This window comes from Danio rerio, chromosome 17 (assembly GCF_049306965.1).
Source record: "Danio rerio strain Tuebingen ecotype United States chromosome 17, GRCz12tu, whole genome shotgun sequence".
NCBI lineage: Eukaryota > Metazoa > Chordata > Actinopteri > Cypriniformes > Danionidae > Danio > Danio rerio.
This window is the reverse complement of record NC_133192.1, coordinates 58,728,962-58,750,232: the sequence shown is the minus strand read 5'-3', so window position 1 is coordinate 58,750,232 and position 21,271 is coordinate 58,728,962. Positions and strand designations below refer to the sequence as shown.

General features: G+C 38.1%; 2 protein-coding genes across 4 annotated transcripts in view; both read right to left on the bottom strand.

The window, feature by feature from the left end:
* Window positions 1-1,238: 1,238 nt before the first annotated feature.
* angel1 (angel homolog 1 (Drosophila)) lies at window positions 1,239-20,246 on the bottom strand. Of its 3 annotated transcripts, none has more exons than XR_012392939.1 (12): window positions 20,108-20,246; window positions 17,743-17,903; window positions 17,348-17,579; window positions 13,418-13,663; window positions 12,643-12,860; window positions 10,466-10,535; window positions 6,413-6,843; window positions 5,760-5,886; window positions 3,442-4,585; window positions 2,999-3,363; window positions 2,182-2,348; window positions 1,239-1,593 (listed from the first exon to the last, which is right to left on the bottom strand). XR_012392939.1 is itself a non-coding variant. In XM_021473215.3 (12 exons), exons 1-12 carry the CDS (start codon window positions 20,169-20,171, stop codon window positions 1,445-1,447), a joined length of 2,004 nt encoding a protein of 667 aa, XP_021328890.2. In that variant the 5' UTR covers window positions 20,172-20,246; the 3' UTR covers window positions 1,239-1,444. The 3 variants fall into 3 exon arrangements, 1 of the variants encoding a protein (XP_021328890.2); XM_021473215.3 differs by having other exon boundaries at window positions 2,999-3,023; window positions 4,472-4,585; XR_012392940.1 differs by lacking the exon at window positions 5,760-5,886 and having other exon boundaries at window positions 2,999-3,023; window positions 4,472-4,673; window positions 5,954-6,843.
* dlst (dihydrolipoamide S-succinyltransferase) overlaps window positions 15,924-21,271 on the bottom strand; it is a 90,955-nt gene continuing 85,607 nt past the window's right edge. Inside the window, exon 10 of the transcript XR_012392641.1 lies at window positions 15,924-16,124. The gene's annotated coding sequence lies outside the window, so the exon portion shown is untranslated. The remainder of the gene's footprint in view (window positions 16,125-21,271) is intronic.

The window sequence follows — 21,271 nt, the reverse complement described above, 5'->3', positions numbered from 1 at the left end:
TTATATAAATAAACGAAAAAAAATATGTAAATAAAAAATATATAAATAAAAGAAAAAATTTATTAATAAAACATATATGTAAATAAAATAAAAAATATTTATATATATTTATATATATAATTAAAAATATATTATATATATATATATAATTAAAAGAAAAAATATATAAATAAAAGAAAAAATGTATTAATAAAATATATATAAATATATGTATGTAAATAAAATAAAAAAATTATATATATATATATATATATATATATATATATATATATATATATATATATAATTAAAACAAAAAATATATAATAAAATAAATATATATATATGAATAAAAATATTTATATAAATACAAGAAAAAAATATGTAAATAAAAATATATATATACACACACACACACACATATACATGCTTTTTTTAAGGGGGCGTGCCCCAATAGAGCTTTATGTCTAGCAACGCCCCTGGTTATAACAGTAAATAAAGTAAAAGGATGTCAAATCCAGCAGGATTTTAGCCTAAATTTGTCTACAAAAGATATATTCTGTACTTTTCCTACTTTTTTTGTAGATTTTTTTTCTTTACTCTCCTATTGGTGAAGTTTTTTTTCCCTCTCCGCTGTCGCCTCTGGCTTGCATGATTCAGGATCTGAAAAGCTACTCATCGATGAATTTGCTCTTCAGTGTTTGGACTCTCAATAAAGACTTCAAACCACACTGAACTGAGCTAAACTGAACTTAAACACTAAACCTGAACTAACCTGATCCAGTTACTATGACCATTTGTGTGAAGCTGCTTTGACACAATCTACATTGTAAAAGCGCTATACAAATAAAGCTGAATTGAATTTTCCGGGACCGATCATGTTCTCAATCTTATCGTTAAGGTTTTTTAATTATGTTGCACATTTTTACACAAAAATGAGTTCCTAGAGACAATACCTAGACTTAATATTCTCATTAATTGTTGAATCTCTTAAATTTATTAAGAATAATAGAACAAAACAAGCTTATCATAGTCTTTTTCTTAGTGATTGAGGCTTTGTAAAGATATTTTTCAAAAGAAAATTGACAGAACTGGACTGATATGATCGCGGTGCTGCGTTTAGGACCAGCTGGAGTTTATTTATTAGTGTTTATTTACTGCAGGGTTGAACTGATTGTTCAGTTAGCAAAACCAACAGCAGCACATTCACTTATTCATTCAGGTGCATTCAATATAACATCCAATAATCCAAACAAACCAAGTGTATAATTATGATTTATTAATTAGGAACAGTCAATTATACACGCCGTGTCAGGTTTCCTCACATGGTAGATTGTAATTAACACACATACACTGAAAATTCTGAATACACAACAAAATACTGATCTGACCAAAACTGATTTTCTTTGTGCGATTTACAATACAAAGGCAGTTAAAATAATAAAGAAGACGAGTGCTAGCGTGGTCATATATCCGCTGAGCTGAGCTGAAGTTTGACCAGCAGGCTGAGATGATCAGAGGGGAAGCTTTCATTGGGTAAACCTCGCAGAGACCAGAGATGAGCTTCAGACAGCAGAGACAGACGAGCCAGCAGTTTCAGACCACCAGCGCTCTCTGAAAAACACAAGCACACTCGTCAGACAATAAATACAGAACTATGTGCAACATACTTTAAAAATACAACCAATAAATACAGCAGAGTCACAGAACACACTCGACACACACTCTTAATGTAATGTTAGCTGCAAAATGCTAATCTTAAAATCATGCTAACAAACAAATGGCCAAAAATTATTATATAAAATAATATAATGTAATTTAAATAGGAATTGGTGTATATTTTAAACTTCAAAGTTCAATTTAAATTATTATTTTTTATTTTTGTTAGATTTTTCCAGTCATCCACCATCATTTTGTGGCTCCAAAGTATCTGTTCAGGCATCGTTTTGGCACCGGTACCATTTTAAAAGCATCGATTTAGAACCACTATCCACGATACCCAACCCTACATGCGCTATAGGTGAATTGGATGAACTAAATTGGCCATATGGTGTGAATGTGAGAGTGTATGGGTGTTTCCCAGTACTGGGTTGCAGCTGGAAGGGCATCAGCTGCGTGAAACTATGCAGGAATAGTTGGCGGTTCATTCCGCTGTGCAAACCTCTGATAAATAATGGACTAAAGCTGAATGAATGATGATACCTCCGCCTCCGTTGAAGCCGCTCTTCTGCCGTTGGGAGTAGAAGATGTAGTCGACCATGGCAGCTCCTTCAGAGTTCAGTGTCGTGACCAGATCAGTCAGTGTTTCGGGATGAATATGACTGTAAGCAGACGTCAGACTCAACCTGTGACGTAAAGAAGGACTGAACCTGCCAAAATACAGTCAGAGTTTAGCATTTGAGTTGCCCCTAGACAATTATTTACACTAAATGTGCAGAAGAGTAGAAAATTATAAAGACTTTAACCTGTAATACCTTTAACCTTTACGTACAGCTGATTTCAGCATGAACCCAAATATTAAAATACAATTATGATATTAATTATATAAAAGTATTTTTGGTTTACTTTTTGTCTTTACGTTTATGCTATGATTTTGGAGATGATGAGTTTTGTTTTCACCAGTTTACCACTAAATATCTCCACTCACTTGCACAAAAGTTTGCATTATGTTAACATTAAGCTGGATTTTTCAGCAGGGATGACGTCAAACTAAGAAAGACAAAACCAGAACATGAACACAAAAAGTGTTGATGCCCAAAGTTTTTGCTTTCCCATTACAAAAAGCATTTGCTCACAAAATATTTGTAATTTAGTGTTTGCCAGAGGATCTTTCAGAGTAACTCAGCTCATTATAGCACACGTGTGCTGCTGATGATGATGATGATGATGATGTGATTATAAAAGTGATTTGATTTCAACTTTGCATTGATTTGCAAAACATTTGTGCTACCTGGATGAACTTCACATTTGCAGAAAAAGAATAACTTTGAGGGAAAATAAATAAATAAATGAAACTCACCTTAGACTAAACATGTCTCTTAGGTCTGAAAAAAATAGAGCATAAAAATCAGAGCATATTCCAGGACGTGTCTTCAACAATGACCCTAATAAGTGTGAAGATCGAAATAACAACTTCCTTAATAGCTCTTTAAGATCTAGAGTAATCGCTTGTTAAATGTAATAATCTGTGACTTTTGCACAAACGTGACTTTTTATCGTCTTATTTGTCAGAAAGCGTGCAGTTCTGTGTTAATGCTTGAATGTTTAGTAGCATGTCGAGCAGGTCCATCGCAAGCTGCAGGGCCTAAATGAAGACTGGGACACAGTGGGGGTGATATCTGGGTGACTGGGGGGGGGGGGGGGGTGTGGAGGGGGTGGGGGGGCCTAAATCTGCCTAAATCTCCATGCCTAAATCTACCACTGACTTCGACTGTAACTTAAAGCCCATTAGGACCTACTCACATTATGCTATCCGCTTGTTAAGTGGTGACGTGTTGGTGACGTATGTAATACTGTTTCCAGGTCCAAGCCGCCACTCTTTTGAGTGGAGAAATCATTCGTTTATGATCACTTTTAATTCATATCACACATTAAAGTTAATTTTATATGCAGTCATAGTGTACACAACAATCTCTGGGCTTGCTGCATCACAAATACCAACATTTTTACAATTTATGAAAAAAGTAATGACTTTCTGGCCGTGTGATATTAGGCATGAACATTTATATTGCCATTTGTGACTTTCAAAAGTATTAAATCGCTTTGTAAACGTTTATTATTACCATTTCAAGAGTCTCCCCATACATTTGAATAGAGCGATTGGACCCGGAAGCCGCTCCGCGTGACGTCACACTTAACAAGCGGATCTAATCCGTGCCCGGGTGCATTTCCTAGTTCGTTTGACAAGTCTGACTGCTCTGAATTGGGCCCAGGCGTGGTTGAGTTGGAAGAGGTGTGCTAGAGAGTGTTTGGTTGGGCTTAGTGTGAGTGTAAAGCATGCCTGAGTATGAAACTGAAGATACGACGTCACTTTTAAGGGAGTGTTTCATGTGGATTTATTAATCACTCTTACTGTTCAATGACAGTGATGTCAGAGTTTATTAAAGACGCAAACCCCTCACTGCACATTCAGCAAGCCTCCTAAAACCTGCAGGACTTCATGATTGTTTATGAGCGTCAAAAGTGATGTATCTGTTCTGCAAAATATTTGACTGTGTCACTGAATCCCAAACCACTAAAAATAATACACAACGATGTAATTAAAGCAACGTCCGCTGTGCTGAGCGAAGCGCTTCTCTTCTGTTTAACTGAACAGCGTATCATCGATGACGTAGGTGTGCGCCGGCTCTGAAGGTAATAATGCAGTGTGAGTGCAGGCTGAGGGGGAGAGGGGAAGAGGGACAAGCACGCTTCGCTGGTGAGAGTACGCCCTAAGTCTAAACTAGGCGTTAGCCATTAGCTGGTGCAGAGCTGAAGCGGGTGAATCTGTTACCGGGTGTTTTGTCTGTGACTCCGGGTATGAGCTCTAGATCTGCAGGCCGAACACACGCCGCCTCACAGAAGCGCAGCTGACACATGAACTCATGACTGTACTGCTGTTTACCATCTGAAAACACACACACACACACACACACATAAAGAAAATCAAAGACCACTTTTGACTTTGTTTACTTAGTAATTACACTCACCGGCCACTTTATTAGGTACACCTATCAAAGTGAGCATCAGAATGGGGAAGAAAGGAGATTTAAGAGACTTTGAACGTGGCATGGTTGTTGCTGCCAGACGGGCTGCTCTGAGTATTTCAGAAACTGCTGATCTACTGGGATTTTCACGCACAACCTTCTCTAAGGTTTACAGAGAATGCTCCGACAAAGAGGAAATATCCAGTGAGCGGCAGTTCTGTGGGCGCAAATGCCTTGTTGATGAGGCCAGAGGTCAGAGGAGAATGGCCAGACTGGTTCCAGCTGATAGAAAGGCAACAGTAACTCAAATAAGCACTCGCTACAACCGAGCTCTGCAGAAGAGCATCTCTGAACACACAACACGGCCAACCTTGAGGCGGATGGGCTACAGCAGCAGAAGAGCACACCGGGTGCCGCTCCTGTCAGCTAAGAACAGGAAACTGAGGCTACAATTCACACAGACTCACCAAAACTGGACAATAGAAGATTGGAGAAACGTTGCTGCTCTGATGAGTCTCCATTTCTGCTGACACATTCGGATGCTCGGCTCAGACAACATGAAAGCATGGATCATCCTGCCTTGTATCAGCGGTTCAGGCTGGTGGTGGTGGTGTAATGGTGTGGGGGAGATTTTCTTTGGGTCCATTAGTACCAATTGAGCATCACCGCCACAGCCTACCTGAGTATTGCTGCTGACCATGTCCATCCCTTTATGAGCACAGTGTCTCCATCTTCTGATGGCTACTTCCAGCAGGATAACGCAGCATGTCATAAAGCTCAATCATCTCAGACTGCTGAACATGACGATGAGTTCACTGTTCTCAAATGTCCTCCACAGTCACCAGAGCTCAATCCAATAGAGCAGCTTTGGGATGTATTGGAACGGGAGATTGGCATCATGCAGCCGACAAATCTGCAGCAACTGTGTGATGCTATCATGTCAATATGGAGCAAAATCTCTGAGGAATATTTCCAGTAGCTTGTTGAATCTACGCCATGAAGGATTAAGGCAGTTCTGAAGGCAAAAAGAATCTAACCCGATACTAGTCAGGTGTACCTAATAAAGTGGCCGGTGAGTGTATATCTGGTACTAACCTGAAGCTGTGGTGTGTGTGTCAGTGTTGTACTGGCAGCGGTCAGTGATGCCGAGGCTGCTGGGCCACAATGGGGAGAAAAGCCTGTTGTGATGAGCTTTATATGACAAATCCGTCTGCCCTGAAACCTGCACAAACCACCAATGCATCCGCAGTGTTTTCTACAAAATTATTCAATTAAAAAAGTCCTGTGGCATTCCTATTATTTTTCAAAAAAGATGTTGATTTATTTTCTCTTCTCCATGATGACAGCACATAATATTAGACTAGATATTCTTCAAGACACTAGTGTTCAGCTTAAAGTGACATGTAAAGGCTTCACTAGGGTAATTAGGGTAAAGTTAGGGTAATTAAGCAAGTCATTGTATAACAGTGGTTTGTTCTGGAGACAATCCAACACTAATATTGCTGAAGGGGCCAATAATATTGACCTTAAAATGGCTTTAACACTATTAAAAACTGCTTTTATTCTAGCCCAAATAAAACAAATCAGACTTTCTCCAGAAGAACAAATATTAGAGGAAACACTGTGATTTTGTTCAACATCATTTGGGAAATATTTGAAATAAATAAATAAATAAAATTCACAGGAGTGTGAATAACTCTGACTTTAACTGTGTATTGTAAAAATTGTCAGTAATCGGGGTTTCTCACCATCCATGTCGGTAGGCCGTGGTAGTAGAGCTCCCCGGTGGTGATCAGCGTCCACAGAGGACTCCTGGGTACAGCATTGAAGTCTCCGCACAGAATCAGCTCGCAGCTTTTCCCTTCACTCCTGCATTTCTGCATCACGCTGTGGATCTCGGCGAACATGATGGCGAGCTGGGCCAGCTTCACGTCTCCTCTCCTGGGGTTGAACAGGAGGTGTGTGTTAGCAACACACACCGGTGTAAACTGATGATGGGGTCCCGCCGTGGGCTGGAGGAGCAGCACGATGCCTACATTATCCCGATCCAGCAGCTCACACTCCGAGCGGCGAAACTCCAGCAGACTGACGGAGAGCTGAGTGAAGCGTTCACCGCGGTATAACACAGCACAACCGTCTGTTTTTGAGCCTGTGCGACGCTTATAGATGCATGTATAACCTGGAGGAAAAACATGTGGTAAAGACAACGAAAACAATAAAGACACATTTTATGTGTCTTTATTTAGGTTTATTTTTATTACACTTATTACATTATAAAATATTGCTTCTTACATATAAAGCTTTAAATAGCCGAGCTCCTGTTAATCTAACCAACCTGCCTACAATCCAGCTCGCTCTTTAAGATCTCAAAACTCAGGGCTTCTGCAAGTACCTAGAACAGCAAAGTCCACTAAAGGAGGTCGAGCCTTCTCATTTATGGCTCCTAAACTCTGGAATAGCCTTCCTGATAATGTCTGAGCCAGAGACACTCTCATCTCAAAACTAGATTAAAGACTATTTTCTTTGACAATTTATTAAGGAAAACCTTACTTGACTATGACTCATTTCTAAAAAACAAGACAATGGTTATTTACTTGTCTAGAAAAAGCATATTGATCTCTGAATTTTTAGATATTTGGACCAGAAACAAGACAAAAACTCAAAAAATAAAAAAAAAATAAAATAAAAAATAAATTTAAAAAAACAGTAAATGTTGACTCTATGATGACTTTAACGTCTTTCATTAAGAGGCAAGATGTAATCATAACGGTCTTGCACAGCCATCGAGTGCTTGTTTACATAAAAAAATAATGGACAATACACTGCAGAAATACTTTGCTTTAAGCTTTAGTTCTTTTTAGTCCATATATCCAAAACTTCTTACATCAAGGAGCGTTTTCAAGACAAGTAAAACAAAATAGTCTTATTTGAGTTCAGTTTTGCATTGATGATTAAATTATTGCCTCTCACCTATAAAGCTTTAAATAGCCGAGCTCCTGTTAATCTAACCAACCTGCCTACAATCTAACTCGCTCTTCAGGATCTCAAAACTCAGGGATTCTGGTAGTACCTAGAACAGCAAAGTCCACTAAAGGAGGTCGAGCCTTCTCATTAATGGCTCCTAAACTCTGGAATAGCCTTCCTGATAATGTCTGAGCCTCAGACACACTCTCATCTCAAAACTAGATTAAAGACTATTTTCTTTGACAATTTATTAAGGAAAACCTTACTTGACTATGACTCATTTCTGAAAACAAGACGAAGGTTATTTTCTTGTCTTGAAAATGCATATTGAATTCTGAATTTTTAGATATTTGGACCAGAAACAAGACAAAAACTGTAAATTTAAAAAAAAAAAAAAAAAAACAGTAAATGTTGACTCTATGACGACTTTAACATCTTTCATCGAGAGGCAAGATGTAAACATAACGGTCTTGCACAGCCATCGAGAGCTTGTTTACATAAAAAAAACTAAGGAAAATTACACTGTAAAAATGCTTTGCTTTAAGCTTTAGTCTTGTTTCTAGTCCATATATCCAAAACTTTTTAAATCAAGGAGCGTTTTCAAGACAAGTAAAACAAAATAGTCTTATTTAAGTTAAGTTTTGCACTGATGATTAAATTATTGCTTCTTACCTATAAAGCTTTAAATAGTCGAGCTCCTGTTAATCTAACCAACCTGCCTACAATCTAACTCGCTCTTTAGGATCTCAAAACTCAGGGATTCTGGAAGTACCTAGAACAGCAAAGTCCACTAAAGGAGGTCGAGCCTTCTCATTTATGGCTCCTAAACTATGGAATAGCCTTCCTGATATTGTCCGAGGCTCAGACACACTTTCAACTGAACACTTGATTAAAGACTATTTTCTTTGACAATTTATTAAGGAAAACTTCACTTGACTATAACTCATTTCTGAAAATAAAACAATAGTTATTTACTTGTCTAGAAAATGCATATTGTTTTCTGAATTTTTAGATATTTGGACCAGAAACAAGACAAAAACTGTAAAAAAAAAAAAAAAAAAAAAAAAAACAGTAAATGTTGACTCTATGATGACTTTATAAAGACTTTGTCTTTCATTGAGAGGTAAGATGTAATCATAACAGTCTTGCACAGTCATCGAGTGCTTGTTTACATTAAAAAAACAAAGGAAAATTACACTGTAAAAATGCTTTGCTTTAAGCTTTAGTCTTGTTTCTAGTCCAAATATCCAAAACTTTTTAAATCAAAGAGTGTTTTCAAGACAAGTAAAAAATGTTTTTGTTTTGAAAAATATTACTTGAAAATAAAGAGAGTCTTTCTTTTAAACAAGCTAAATAATTTGCAGATGGGGTAAACAAAATAGTCTTATTGAAGTTCAATTTCACACTGATGATTAAATTATTGCTTCTTACCTATAAAGCTTTAAATAATCGAGCTCCTGTTAATCTAACCAACCTTCTGTCTCGCTACAATCCAACTCGCTCTTCAGGATCTCAAAACTCAGGGATTCTGGAAGCACCTAGAACAGCAAAGTCCACTAAAGGAGGTCGAGTCTTCTCATTTATGGCTCCTAAACTCTGGAATAGCCTTCCTGATATTGTATGAGGCTCAGACACACTTTCAACTGAACACTTGATTAAAGACTATTTTCTTTGACAATTTATTAAGGAAAACTTCACTTGACTATAACTCATTTCTGAAAACAAGGCAATAGTTCTTTACTTGTCTAGAAAATGCATATTGATCTCTGAATTTTTAGATATTTGGACCAGAAACAAGACAAAAACTGTAAATTAAAAAAAAAAAAAAAACAGTAAATGTTGACTCTATGATGACTTTAACGTCTTTTATCGAGAGGCAAGATGTAAACATAACAGTCTTGCACAGCCATCGAGTGCTTGTTTACATAAAAAAATAATGGAAAATTACACTGCAAAAATGCTTTGCTTTAAGCTTTAGTCTTGTTTTTAGTCCATATATCCAAAACTTTTTAAATCAAGGAGCGTTTTCAAGACAAGTAAAACAAAATAGTCTTATTTAAGTTCAGTTTCACATTGATGATTAAATTATTGCTTCTTACCTATAAAGCTTTAAATAGTCGAGCTCCTGTTAATCTAACCGACCTGCCTACAATCTAGCTCGCTCTTTAGGATCTCAAAACTCAGGGATTCTGGAAGCACCTAGAACAGCAAAGTCCACTAAAGGAGGTCGAGCCTTCTCATTTATGGCTCCTAAACTCTGGAATAGCCTTCCTGATAATGTCTGAGCCTCAGACACACTCTCTCAGTTCAACACTAGAGTAAAGACTATTTTTAGTAAAGCCTTGATCATTGATCAGCGCAATCACATATTCTGAAAAATTGCTTTGTTTTGAGAAATAATGTGTAAAAATTAAGTGGGTTTTTAATTTAAAACAAGCTAAATAATCTGCCAACGGGGTAATCAAAATAATCTTATTTCAAAGTGAAAACATCATTATTCTGCTTATTTTTTCACCTAACTAGAAGATCATTTAGGTTGTTTAAAGGAAAAATTCACTTAATTTTGACCTATTCCTGAATACAAGACCATATTTATATTTGTCTAGAAAACGCTCCTTGATGTAAGAATATTTTGAACTATAAATAAAAGACAAATTCTAAGTAAGAACTACATTTTTTGCAGAGTAACCAGAATCTTTTCCACAGAGAAAACACATGAGTAACTGTGTATGCAACAGTTATGCCCCACAGTCACGACTGAAGCCCTTCCCACTATTGAAATGTCTCATGTTTTGTATTGTCATGATCAGAAAAAGTTATTTAATTTGGCGTCTCACCCATGTTGATCAGGACGGGATGCATCTGCTCCTGAAAGTGATCCTCCTGCACTTCCTGAAGACAAACAATCTGTGCATAACAGAAATATAAACATTAAACAGACACACTAACCGTTGGGTTTAAGAAAGAAAAACTCAAATTATCTTCTAAATAAGGAGAAAGATTTCTAAAACAGTTGATCAACCTTTTTACTCACTGCACAGTTTGACCAAAGGACTGTAGGGGTTTTATACAGATTCATTCGTTTAGCTGCACATCTGACAACGGGACGTATAAATGAATGATGTTGTACTACATCGGGTTGCCAGATCTAGAGCTACATAAATGAAGGAATGAATAAATGATTGTATTACATCCGGTTGCCAAATGTGCAGCAATATAAATAAATAAAAGAATGAATGGTTGGTTGTCTTACATCCGGTTGCCAGAAGTGCAGATAAATGAATGAATGAATGAATAATATTGTTTTCCATCAGGTTGCCAGATCTGGAGCAATATGAATGAATGAATGGTTGTCGTACATCCAGTTGACAGATGTGCAGATATATGAATGAATGAATGAATGAATGAAGGAATGAAGGAATGGTTGGTTGGTTGTCTTACATCCGGTTGCCAGATGTGCAGATATATAAGTGAAGTTTATTCATAAACTAATTTCGAGAGGATCACGTGCTTATGATTTATCACGTCCAGTCTCGCATTTGCTAATCACTAATCTTCCAATCATATGAGCCCTAAGGCACCATAAATAGTCTAAGTTTTCAGTTCACTTTATCTTCGTTTGGAAGAAACCCCCCTCCTCCCCTATTCTCCTCCTTTACCTGTAATTGGGCGGCACGGCGGTCCAGTGGTTAGCACTGTGAACCACACAGCAAGAATACTGCCGGTCCTAGTTCGATAGGACCGGTGAGTGTTTCTGTGGGGAGTTTGTATGTCCTTCCCGTGTCCGCGTGGGTTTTCCCCGGGCTCTCCGGTTTCCTCCCACCATCCAAAGACATTCAACATACTTAACAATCAAGCTGGTCTAATTCCTTACGTTCCCTTAGCTACAGCGGCAGGGGAGTTCTGAGATCCACCGAGCTCAGGCTCCCTTCTTGCTCTGCCAACGGGAGGAAGCCCCGGGCTCGAGGAGCCCTTGAGCTCGGGGCTCTCTCCCGGGACAGCATGCCAAATAAGCTTTGTAAATCATCAGCTAAGTGTGAACTCTTGAAATGAATGAATGAATGGTTGGTTGTCTTACATCCGGTTGCCAGATGTGCAGATATATGAATTAATGAATGGTTGCTTGTCTTACATCCGGTTGCCAGATGTGCAGCTATATAAATAAATTAATGGTTGGTTGTCCTACATCTGGTTGCCAGATGTGCAGAAATATGACTTAATGAATTATAGTGTTTTACATTGGGTTGCCAGATCTGAAGCTGAATGAATGAATGATGTTGTCTTACACTCGGTTGACAGATCTGCATATGTATAAATTAATGAATGAATAATATTGTCTTACATCAAGTTGCCAGATCTGGAGCTTTATGAATGAATGAAAGGTTGGTTGTCTTACATCTAGTTGCCAGATGTACAGATATATGAATGAATAAATAATATTGTCTTGCATCAGGTTGCCAGATCTAAAGCTATTTGAATGAATGAATGGCTGGCTGGATATCTTACATCCGGTTGCCAGATGTGCAGCTATATAAATAAATCAATGGTTGTCCAACATCTGGTTGCCAGATGTGCAGATATATGAATGAATGAATAAATAAATTATAGTGTTTTACATCGGGTTGCCAGATCCGAAGCTATATAAATAATTGAATGAATGAATGAATGAATGAATGAATGAATGAATGATGTTGTCTTACACCCGGTAGCCAGATGTGCATATGTATGAATGAATGAATGAATAATATTGTCTTACATCAAGTTGCCAGATCTGGAGCTTTATGAATGAATGGTTGGTTGGTTATCTTACATCTTGTTGCCAGATGTGCAGCTATATTAATAAATGAATGGTTGTCCTACATCTGGTTGCCAGATGTGCAGATATTTGAATGAATGAATGATATTGTTTTTCATCGGGCTGCCAGATCTGGAGCTATTTAAATGAATGATGTTGTCCTACATCCGGTTGCCAGATGTGCAGCTATATAAATGAATGAATGAATGGTTGTTTTACATCTGGTTGCCAGATCTGCAGCTCCTTCAGGACAGCCTGGAGCCGGTTTTCCCACCTCAGCGCGTCCTCCGCACAGTGAGTGTAGAGATGTGGATTGGCTTCCAGCAGATCCTGAGCCAGGATATTATAAGACATGACGCTGAAGTCGAACACAGGAGACGCGTCTGCACTGTCACTGCTCTGCGGTTCACTGAGGTCCTCCCACACTCGCCACATCACTTAGAGAGAACAGAGGAAAGTCTGACTACAATACACAGTAACATGAGCCATGTTATTCACCCTCGCGTTAATATTTCCCAAATGATGTTGAACAAAATCACAGTGTTTCCTCTAATATTTGTTCTTCTAAAGTCTGATTTGTTTTATTTGGGCTAGAATAAAAGCAGATTTTAATTGTTTTAAAGCCATTTTAAGGTCAATATTATTCACCCCTTCAGCAATATTAGTGTTGGATTGTCTCCAGAACAAACCACTGTTATACAATGACTTGCCTAATTACCCTAACTTTACCCTAATTACCCTAGTGAAGCCTTTACATGTCACTTTAAGCTGAACACTAGTGTCTTGAAGAACATCTAGTCTAATATTATGATTAAACTATTATCATTTGAAATGTGTTCTCTCTGTTAAACTGAAATTGAGAAACAAATATATACAGGAGGGTGAATAATTCTGCCTTCAACTGTAGATGCACTCTGTAAATGCACATTTCAGTACATTACAGCATCCTGCGGCTCTACTTTACGCCTGTATTACATTGCAGGATCAATCTGACCTTCTATATTGTCCTGGTCTTGAAATGCAGGATAGTAGCTGACGTCGGGAAACTGCACGTAAGGACAGTAGCACATCTCCGCCAGGCCGTGTCCGACAGGAAAGTGCCACCCGATGGGCTCAGCATCCATCTGGAGCTGCTGTGTGTCCGACAGTAAAGCTGACAGGTCAAACACCGGGCTGCGGGACGCGAAGAGAAGAGCTGCACCTCCAGAGCTGGCAGACACACCGTCACACCGGTCTGCTTCTGCAGCGGAGACAAACAGGCAGTCATTAAGATTAAAGTTCACCTGTATTGACCTCATTTTCCAGTACGAGCGGGGGGAGCTCAGGAATTCAATCATATATTTATAATTCCTGCTCAGCTTTTAGATTATAGCATATAGCTGTCAGCTAGCTCTCTGCAACTCTCATATGGTCGCTCTCTGAAGCCAAGCAGGGCTGCGCCTGGTCAGTATCTGGATGGGAGACCACATAGGAAAGCTAGATTGGTGCTGAAAGTGGTGTTAGAGAGACCAGCAGGGGGCGCTCAACCTGTGGACTGTGTGGCTTCCTAACGCCCCAGTATATTGATGAGGACTCAGGGGTTGCTATTCTGAGGAGCTGAAATAGACGGCACCATTGACCAACTAAAAGCTGCTCTAAAGGCCAGCAGAGTGTGTTAGTTATGTGCCTATGCAGGTCCAAATGCTGAACACACACAGGATGATCAGCAACACACACATATCTGTACAGATGAAAGGATTAAAATGATCCAGACATGATGACTTTCTCCATCAGTATAAACACACTGCCTCCATGCCTTCTTCTCCTCGGGGGGCTTCTTCAGTTTATTGATGAGCATCTGCATCTGTATAATGGTAATATTATTAGCAGTATTATTGATTATCTGCAGATTTATAATAAACACGAGTGTAGATGTGTCCAGCTGTGGGGTTTTGGAGACGTCTGCACCAGCATATGTGGATAAGAGCAGGACGTGTGTTTGGATATAACTCAGTTTTCTGACCACACTTCATTATTATTGTTCATTTATTCCTCTGCTGGAGATTAGAGCTGAATTTAGAAATAGTTTTGAAGCAAATCTTTGTGCTTAACAAAGGAGATTAAATATGTGGGCTGATGGATGTGTTCAGTGGAGAGAGTTTCCACCGTTTCCTCACTCCACCAAAGTAAAGGAGTAAAAGGGAAAGTAAAGAGGCTGAATGGAGGAGGCTCGTTCTTTATTCTTGTGCTGCAGATGCTCTGTTTAACTGTGTTCTTGCTAGTGAAGCGTTCAGTTTTTACACTAACAAAGCCCACCATGTAAATAGCAAATGCACCATGGAGCGACACAACTCACTCTTAAAAGGAATGCGAGTAGGCATGGCCCGGAATAAGATACTGACAATATGATAACCTTGGATAAACGGTTTCACTGTAATGTTCTTTCTGCTCTAAAATATATTATTTTAATTGTCTGAGTAAAACTATTTTTTCCCCCTTTTGAACACAAAATATTTTTATTTTGAGAATCATTTTTAACTATTTAGAGCAGTAAACATGTCAGTCTAAATAATTAAAATCAATTATTGACTTCTGCTGTCTGCATTTGTTTCAAAAACACTGATGTGCTTACAATTTAAAACGGCATCTTCGGCAGGGTTCAACACTAAGGATTTTTTCTACTGGTCCGATCGAGCCAATGGTTCAGATTTTTACTTGCCCTACCAAAATTTTCACTGTTCCCACCAAAGAAAAAATCTAATTTAATAGCTATTTTTTTAGCCACATATTTTAAATAATGTGTCAAAATTAATGTCTATAATTATTTCATTATTTAAATAATATTTTTAAAATGTTATTATATGTATATTGAGCAAAATTATGGGCCCTATCATACACCCAGCGCAGTGTGGCGCAAGGCGTGGTGCAGTAGTCTTTTGGTAGTTTCAGCTTGGCGCATGAGTCGTTTTGAGCCGTTGTGCTACGCTGTTTAAATAGCAAATGCATTAGCGCTCATTTGTGCGCCCATAGGCGTTCTGCTCTAAAAAGGAAGGCGTTCTGAGGCGGACCGCTGGCGCGTCGCTATTTTGAGAATCTATAATAGATTTTTCATTAGACCAATACGCACAAGAGAGCAATAGGCAAATATCTTTATATATGAAAACATTTAAATATTAAGGATATATATAGGATATAATAAGAATAGATATAGGATATAAATATAAAGGATTAAAATATTACAAAACATATTATTTTCTAGCCTACATAAATATGAAAAATCACTGCTTTTATGTCTTCTTCATCTCGGGAGGCTTTTTCAGTTCATTCATAACAATTTGCTTTTGTATAATGTTATTATTATTAGCAGTATTATTTATTATATCCATATTTATATTTGTTTTATTAAAAACAAGCTTAGATTTACCCACCTGTCAGGTTTTAGACCATATGGGGCACAGCATGTGTTTTAGGATATAACTCAGGTTTTTGAGCACATTTTGTTATTATTGTTCATTTATTCATTTGCTAGAAATTATAACTGAATTTAGAAATAGTTTCGAAACAAATAATTTGCGCTTAACAAACAAAATAATTTATTTATAGACTAATTGTTGTCTGTGCGTAAAGACTTCCCTATCCACGAGAGTGAAAGTGAAAGTAGATCCATTATCTCTCATTCTCACACAGTAGATGCTCTGTTTAACAGTTTTCTGTTAAAAACACTGTGAACTGTTTGCTAGTGAAATGCGTCCTGTAAATAGTGAATGCGCTCTTGGCGTGACGCAGCTGGCTCTTAAAGGGAATGGGAGACGAGACTCTGATTGGTTTATTCTTAAAACACACCTATAACTCATTAAGAAAATAAACTCAACCCTTTTAGACCATGCGCCTTGGCGCAAGGCAGATTTTCCCATCCTTAAATTAGCAAAAACGCGTCCTGACACGCCCTGAAAGCGTTTGCGCCCTGTGTTTTGCGCTCTGCGCATGGACCATCAAAATAGAGCCCTAAGTGTTAACAAAACAAAAGAGCAGTATGGAAAATGTGAAGGTATTTTATTTTAGTTTGAAATTATTTAACAAAAGGTGGCCCCAATCGGGCCAGTAATGATCCTGTCTACTGTCCCAAGCGTCTCTCACACTGGCCCTGGGCCATCGGGCAGTCCTTATTGTTGAGCCCTGTTTAGATATCTTTTCTGCTGGAAATAATGTTGTCCTAAAAAATAAATAAATAAACAAAAATAAATAAAATATTAAATAAATGTTGAAAATCTAACACAGACCTTGGAAAAGGTATAGCAGAAAGTTTTGGTGGTTTTAAAACCTTGACTTTTCCAAACCGCGGTAAACCTTGAAAACGGTTCTCATGCCTAAATGTCTGATTGGTTAAATGCAGGTTATGCTCAAAACACACCCAGAACTCATTAAGAGAGTCAGCACAGCCCTGTTAGACCATGCCGAATAGCAAAAGTGCATTCAGACACCCCTTAATGCTTTTGCGCCGTGCGCTTTAGACTTTGCGCCTAGATCGTTAAAATACAGCTCAATCTTTTCTATGTACGACTGCAATACATTAAGCGGGAATTTGATCCCATAACTCATACTTCAGTTTCTCATCAAATCTTCTGACCAATCAGATGCTCTGTAGTGTCTGACATGCCCCACCTCCTCCTTCTCATTGGCTGTTCATTTGACGTGCTTGAGCTCGACCACTCTCACTGGCAGAGCTGTGAGAAAACAACACTATTGGCTGTTTGTTTGTTTTAAAGGGGAGGAGCTACTCTACGCCCCGCCCTCTTTTCATGTTTCAGTTGAGATTACATCAAACATCCAATAAAAAAGCACTTATTTGGAGACCTTTAACCCTTTCCTGCATCTTAAATGATGACAATATTAACCATATTCATGCATGACAGTGAATAATACATCAACAGCCCATATTCCGCACCTGAGGGAGCGTCTGCAGTCAGATGTGGAGAGATCTCGCTGTGTTTTCCAGCTACTGAGCTGAACACATAGTCAGATTCAGCCTGGTTCTTCACAGGTTGTGGATTGTGTGTGTCCTCCAGACCGGCGAGCGGTGTTTCTGACAGCACTCCCTCCATCTGACTGACATCACACAGAGTTTTCTGCAGCTCTTCTTCTGCTCGTGCTCTCTCTAGAGTCTCCACCAGTGTTCCCTGAGGATGGACACACAGTATGTTGTATATATTCAACACATCGATTCAGCTGAAGCCAAAGTTATTACATCAACCTTTCAGCGGAAGAACCTAATGGTGGATAAAACACACTTGTTGTGCTTTAATCATAACTGTATTTAATACAGGCGGAGGTCTGCTGTACCTGAGGATGGTGTGTGTGAGTGTGTTTGTCTTGTGGAAGCTGTGCTGATCTCTCTGTGCTGTTCCTCTGCAGTGAGTCCTCCGTCTGCTGCTGCTGCTGTCCTCCACCGTCCCAAACCTCTCTGCCATTCACATGCACTGGCGGAGGCTTCTGCCACGCTGCTGTAGAGACACAGCACAAACACCGATTGCAGAACACAGCTGATCTGATTGGAGGATGCAGATCTAGCTCAAAAGAAGACACTATAGATGAAGTTTGAGCTGCAGATGTTGGGAAAATCTGACATGGGGGGGTTTTCTGCGATGTGAATACAGTTTCAGCAGATGATTTGAATAGCTCTAATTGGAAAGATTTCATTCATTTAGATAGATTTTAGATAGTTTGATTAGGAGGATCAAGTGTTTTTCCATGCACTGCGTAAATCATAATAAATTACAAACATATATAAACACAACAGAGCAAAGCTCAAATTGAATTAGACAGGGCTTTACGGTTTTCAAGTATTCAAGTACAGAAGTTAAACAATCAAATGTAAAATAGCATGGCCATCATGGTATAAATAATATTAAAATAATAATAATATCTTTTGTTCTTTAATAAATAATCTAATCCTGTGATGCGATCATTGCCGATACACACATTGTGATATCGATGCTCAAATGATATATTGTGCAGCCCGAATTGAAATTGTCATTATTTTTATAATTAATATTTAATAATTAAATAAATAAAAAACAATAATTAATATTTATAATTTAACTAATATTGAAATTATTACTATTTCTAATTTAAATAATTGCAAAATAATTGCAAAATAATTATTAATATTTATATGTATAAATTAATTAATATTTAAATTTTAATTAACATTCAAATAATTAAAAATTCTAATATTTTTAATGATTAAAAAAAGTAAAAACTAATATTTTCAATTCAACTCATATTTCGATATTTGAAAAATAATCAAAAATATATCATAATTAATATTATTTGTTCAGATATTAATTATTTAAATATGCATTGAATTTGAAATATTATTAGATTATTTAAAATATGAATTATTATTTGAATATGAAATATTATTCATTCATTTATTAATTTTCTTTTCAGCTTAGTCCCTTTATTAATCAGGGGTCGCCACAGCGGAATGAACCTCCAACTATTCCAGCATATGTTTTCCACAGCGGATGCCCTTCCAGCTGCAACCCAGTACTAGTAAACACCCATACACACTCATTCACACTCATACAGTACGGACAATTTAGTTGATCAGTTCCCCTATAGCGCATGTGTTTGGACTGTGGGGGAAACCGGAGCACCCGGATGTTAATGTACATTAAAATCAGAAATAAAGCAACGTTGTAGAAACTAAATAATTTAAAAAGATAAATCGAGAAAAAATCTTTTAAAAATGGATTTGCTGTTGCCAAGGTTGAGAATTTATTTTATATTCAGCATGGGGGTGGCACGGTGGCTCAGTGGTTAGTACTGTGGCCTAACAGCAAGAAGGTCACTGGTTCGAGCCTCGGCTAAGCCAGTTGGTGTTTCTGTGTGGAGTTTGCATGTTCTCCCCCTGTTGGTGTGGGTTTCCTGCATGTGCTCCGATTTCGCCCACAGTCCAAAGACATGCGCTATAGATAAACTAAATTGGCCGTAGTGTATGAGTGTGTGTGTGTGTTTTCCAGTACTGGGTTGCAGCTGGAAGGGCATCTACTGCATAAAACATATGCTGGAATAGTTGGCGGTTCATTCCGCTGTGGTGACCCCAGATAACCAGAGACTAACCCAAAGGAAAATGAATGAATATTTATTTACATTTTGTAGGAAAGAGTGTATACAGCCTCGTTTATGTGCTGGTGTTTTGCCATTTCATGCTCTGTTCGCTGTTTCTACACTATTATGGTGTTTATGGCAGTAACACGACACACTTTTACTATTTGTTTTTCTCTTCAGGAATGTTTTCTGTTAAACACACGTTCAAAAATAAACGCACCTGTGACAGCGGTGTACATTAAACTGTGACAACTTACCCCGTTCTCTAATCAACTTACATATGTATATTTGGCGATATACTGCATATATATAACCGATATAATAAAACAACATAGGGATATTTCGTGATTGTCAGCATTAAATAAAAGGCCTGCAGTATTTAAGTGCTTCAAAACAGCGTTTACTCTAGCTCATCATCGCTAATCAGTCAGAGATGAGGTGATTTATCAGATATATTGTTCACTTTAGTGTGTGTTTCTGCCGCGGGCGTGTTTATTATTATTATAGTTGAGGCGCACGTGCTCGTGCTGCAGGCGCGCGGCCGAGTCATCAACAGAAACAGATAAAAACAAAAGAACAGGAACAGTCTCACCTGAAACTCTGTCGAGGAGTCTGGAAAGCGGATAAAGCGCATAAAACATCGCACTGACGATCATCTGGAAAAGCCACTAACTTTATATTATTCAGCAGCAGAACAGCGAACCAACGCGAGGGGGCGACAGCGGCGTGACGACACGACAGACGCCGGCGGAGTGACGTCACTGCCCACAGACAGCCGCGCCTCCCCAAACTTTGCATCACTGGTAGTAACAATGGTGAACTCCCTTCAAATACACTATTAATCATACAATTAAAGAAATCCATTTTCAAATATTACATTTACCCAGTGAAATCGTTTTTATCAAAGTACATTGAGATCTGTGGTTTCTGCAATGTGGATAAAGAGAGCTTTTGTCATTTGTTTTTTGAATGCAGCATTGCAAAGGACTTCTGGAAGAATCTAGCCAAATATGTTTTTGAAAGGACAAAGGACAAAACAATTTTACATTAAAAGATAATATTTATATTGTGAAAAAAATCCAACAGATGTCTTGAGTATATTGTTAATCTCTTTATTTTATTGGCAAAGTTTTGCATGCACAAACTGAACTTTGCTAGATCATCTTCCACATTAACAGATTTTTGTATCGAGTTTGACTTTTTTTATTGTTTAAAAGCAAAAATCTGAGATATGCATCAATTATTATGACAGTTTTTTGATTCCACTTTCAATTCTTAAAATCAAGGTTGCTGCTTCGATCCTCGGCTCAGTTGGCGTTTCTGTGTGGAGTTTGCATGTTCTCCCTGCGTTTGTGTGGGTTTCCTCCGGATGCTCCGGTTTCCCCCACAGTCCAAACACATGCTGTACAGGTGATTTGGGTAGGCTAAATTGTCTGTTGTGTGTGTGTGTGTGTGTGTGTGTGTGTGTGTGTGTGTGTGTGTGTGTGTGTGTGTGTGTGTGTGTGTGTGTGAATGTGTGTGTGGATGTTTCACAGAGTTGGGTTGCGGCTGGAAGGGCATCCGCTGCGTAAAAATGTGCTGGATAAGTTGGCGGTTCATTCCGCTGTGGCGACCACGGATTAATAAAGGGACTAAGCCGACAAGAAAATAAATGAATTTATCTGTGTTTTGTTTTTTTGTTTGTTTTAGTTTTCTGTGTTTCATATGTTGTATTGTGCTGTATGTTTGTTCCTGATGGTTATGCAATAACAAAACC

What these genes read in the sequence shown, in the direction of transcription:
- angel1 (XM_021473215.3), bottom strand. Translation starts at nt 20,171, where the DNA reads ATGATCGTCAGTGCGATGTTTTATGCGCTTTATCCGCTTTCCAGACTC. An exon ending in AGTCACAGACAAAACACCCG is followed by an intron (nt 3,024 to 4,471) that starts GTAACAGATTCA and finishes TATTTTTTTCAG; the next exon opens with ACCTAAGAGACATGTTTAGT. An exon ending in AGAGACATGTTTAGTCTAAG is followed by an intron (nt 2,349 to 2,998) that starts GTGAGTTTCATT and finishes GTATTTTGGCAG; the next exon opens with GTTCAGTCCTTCTTTACGTC.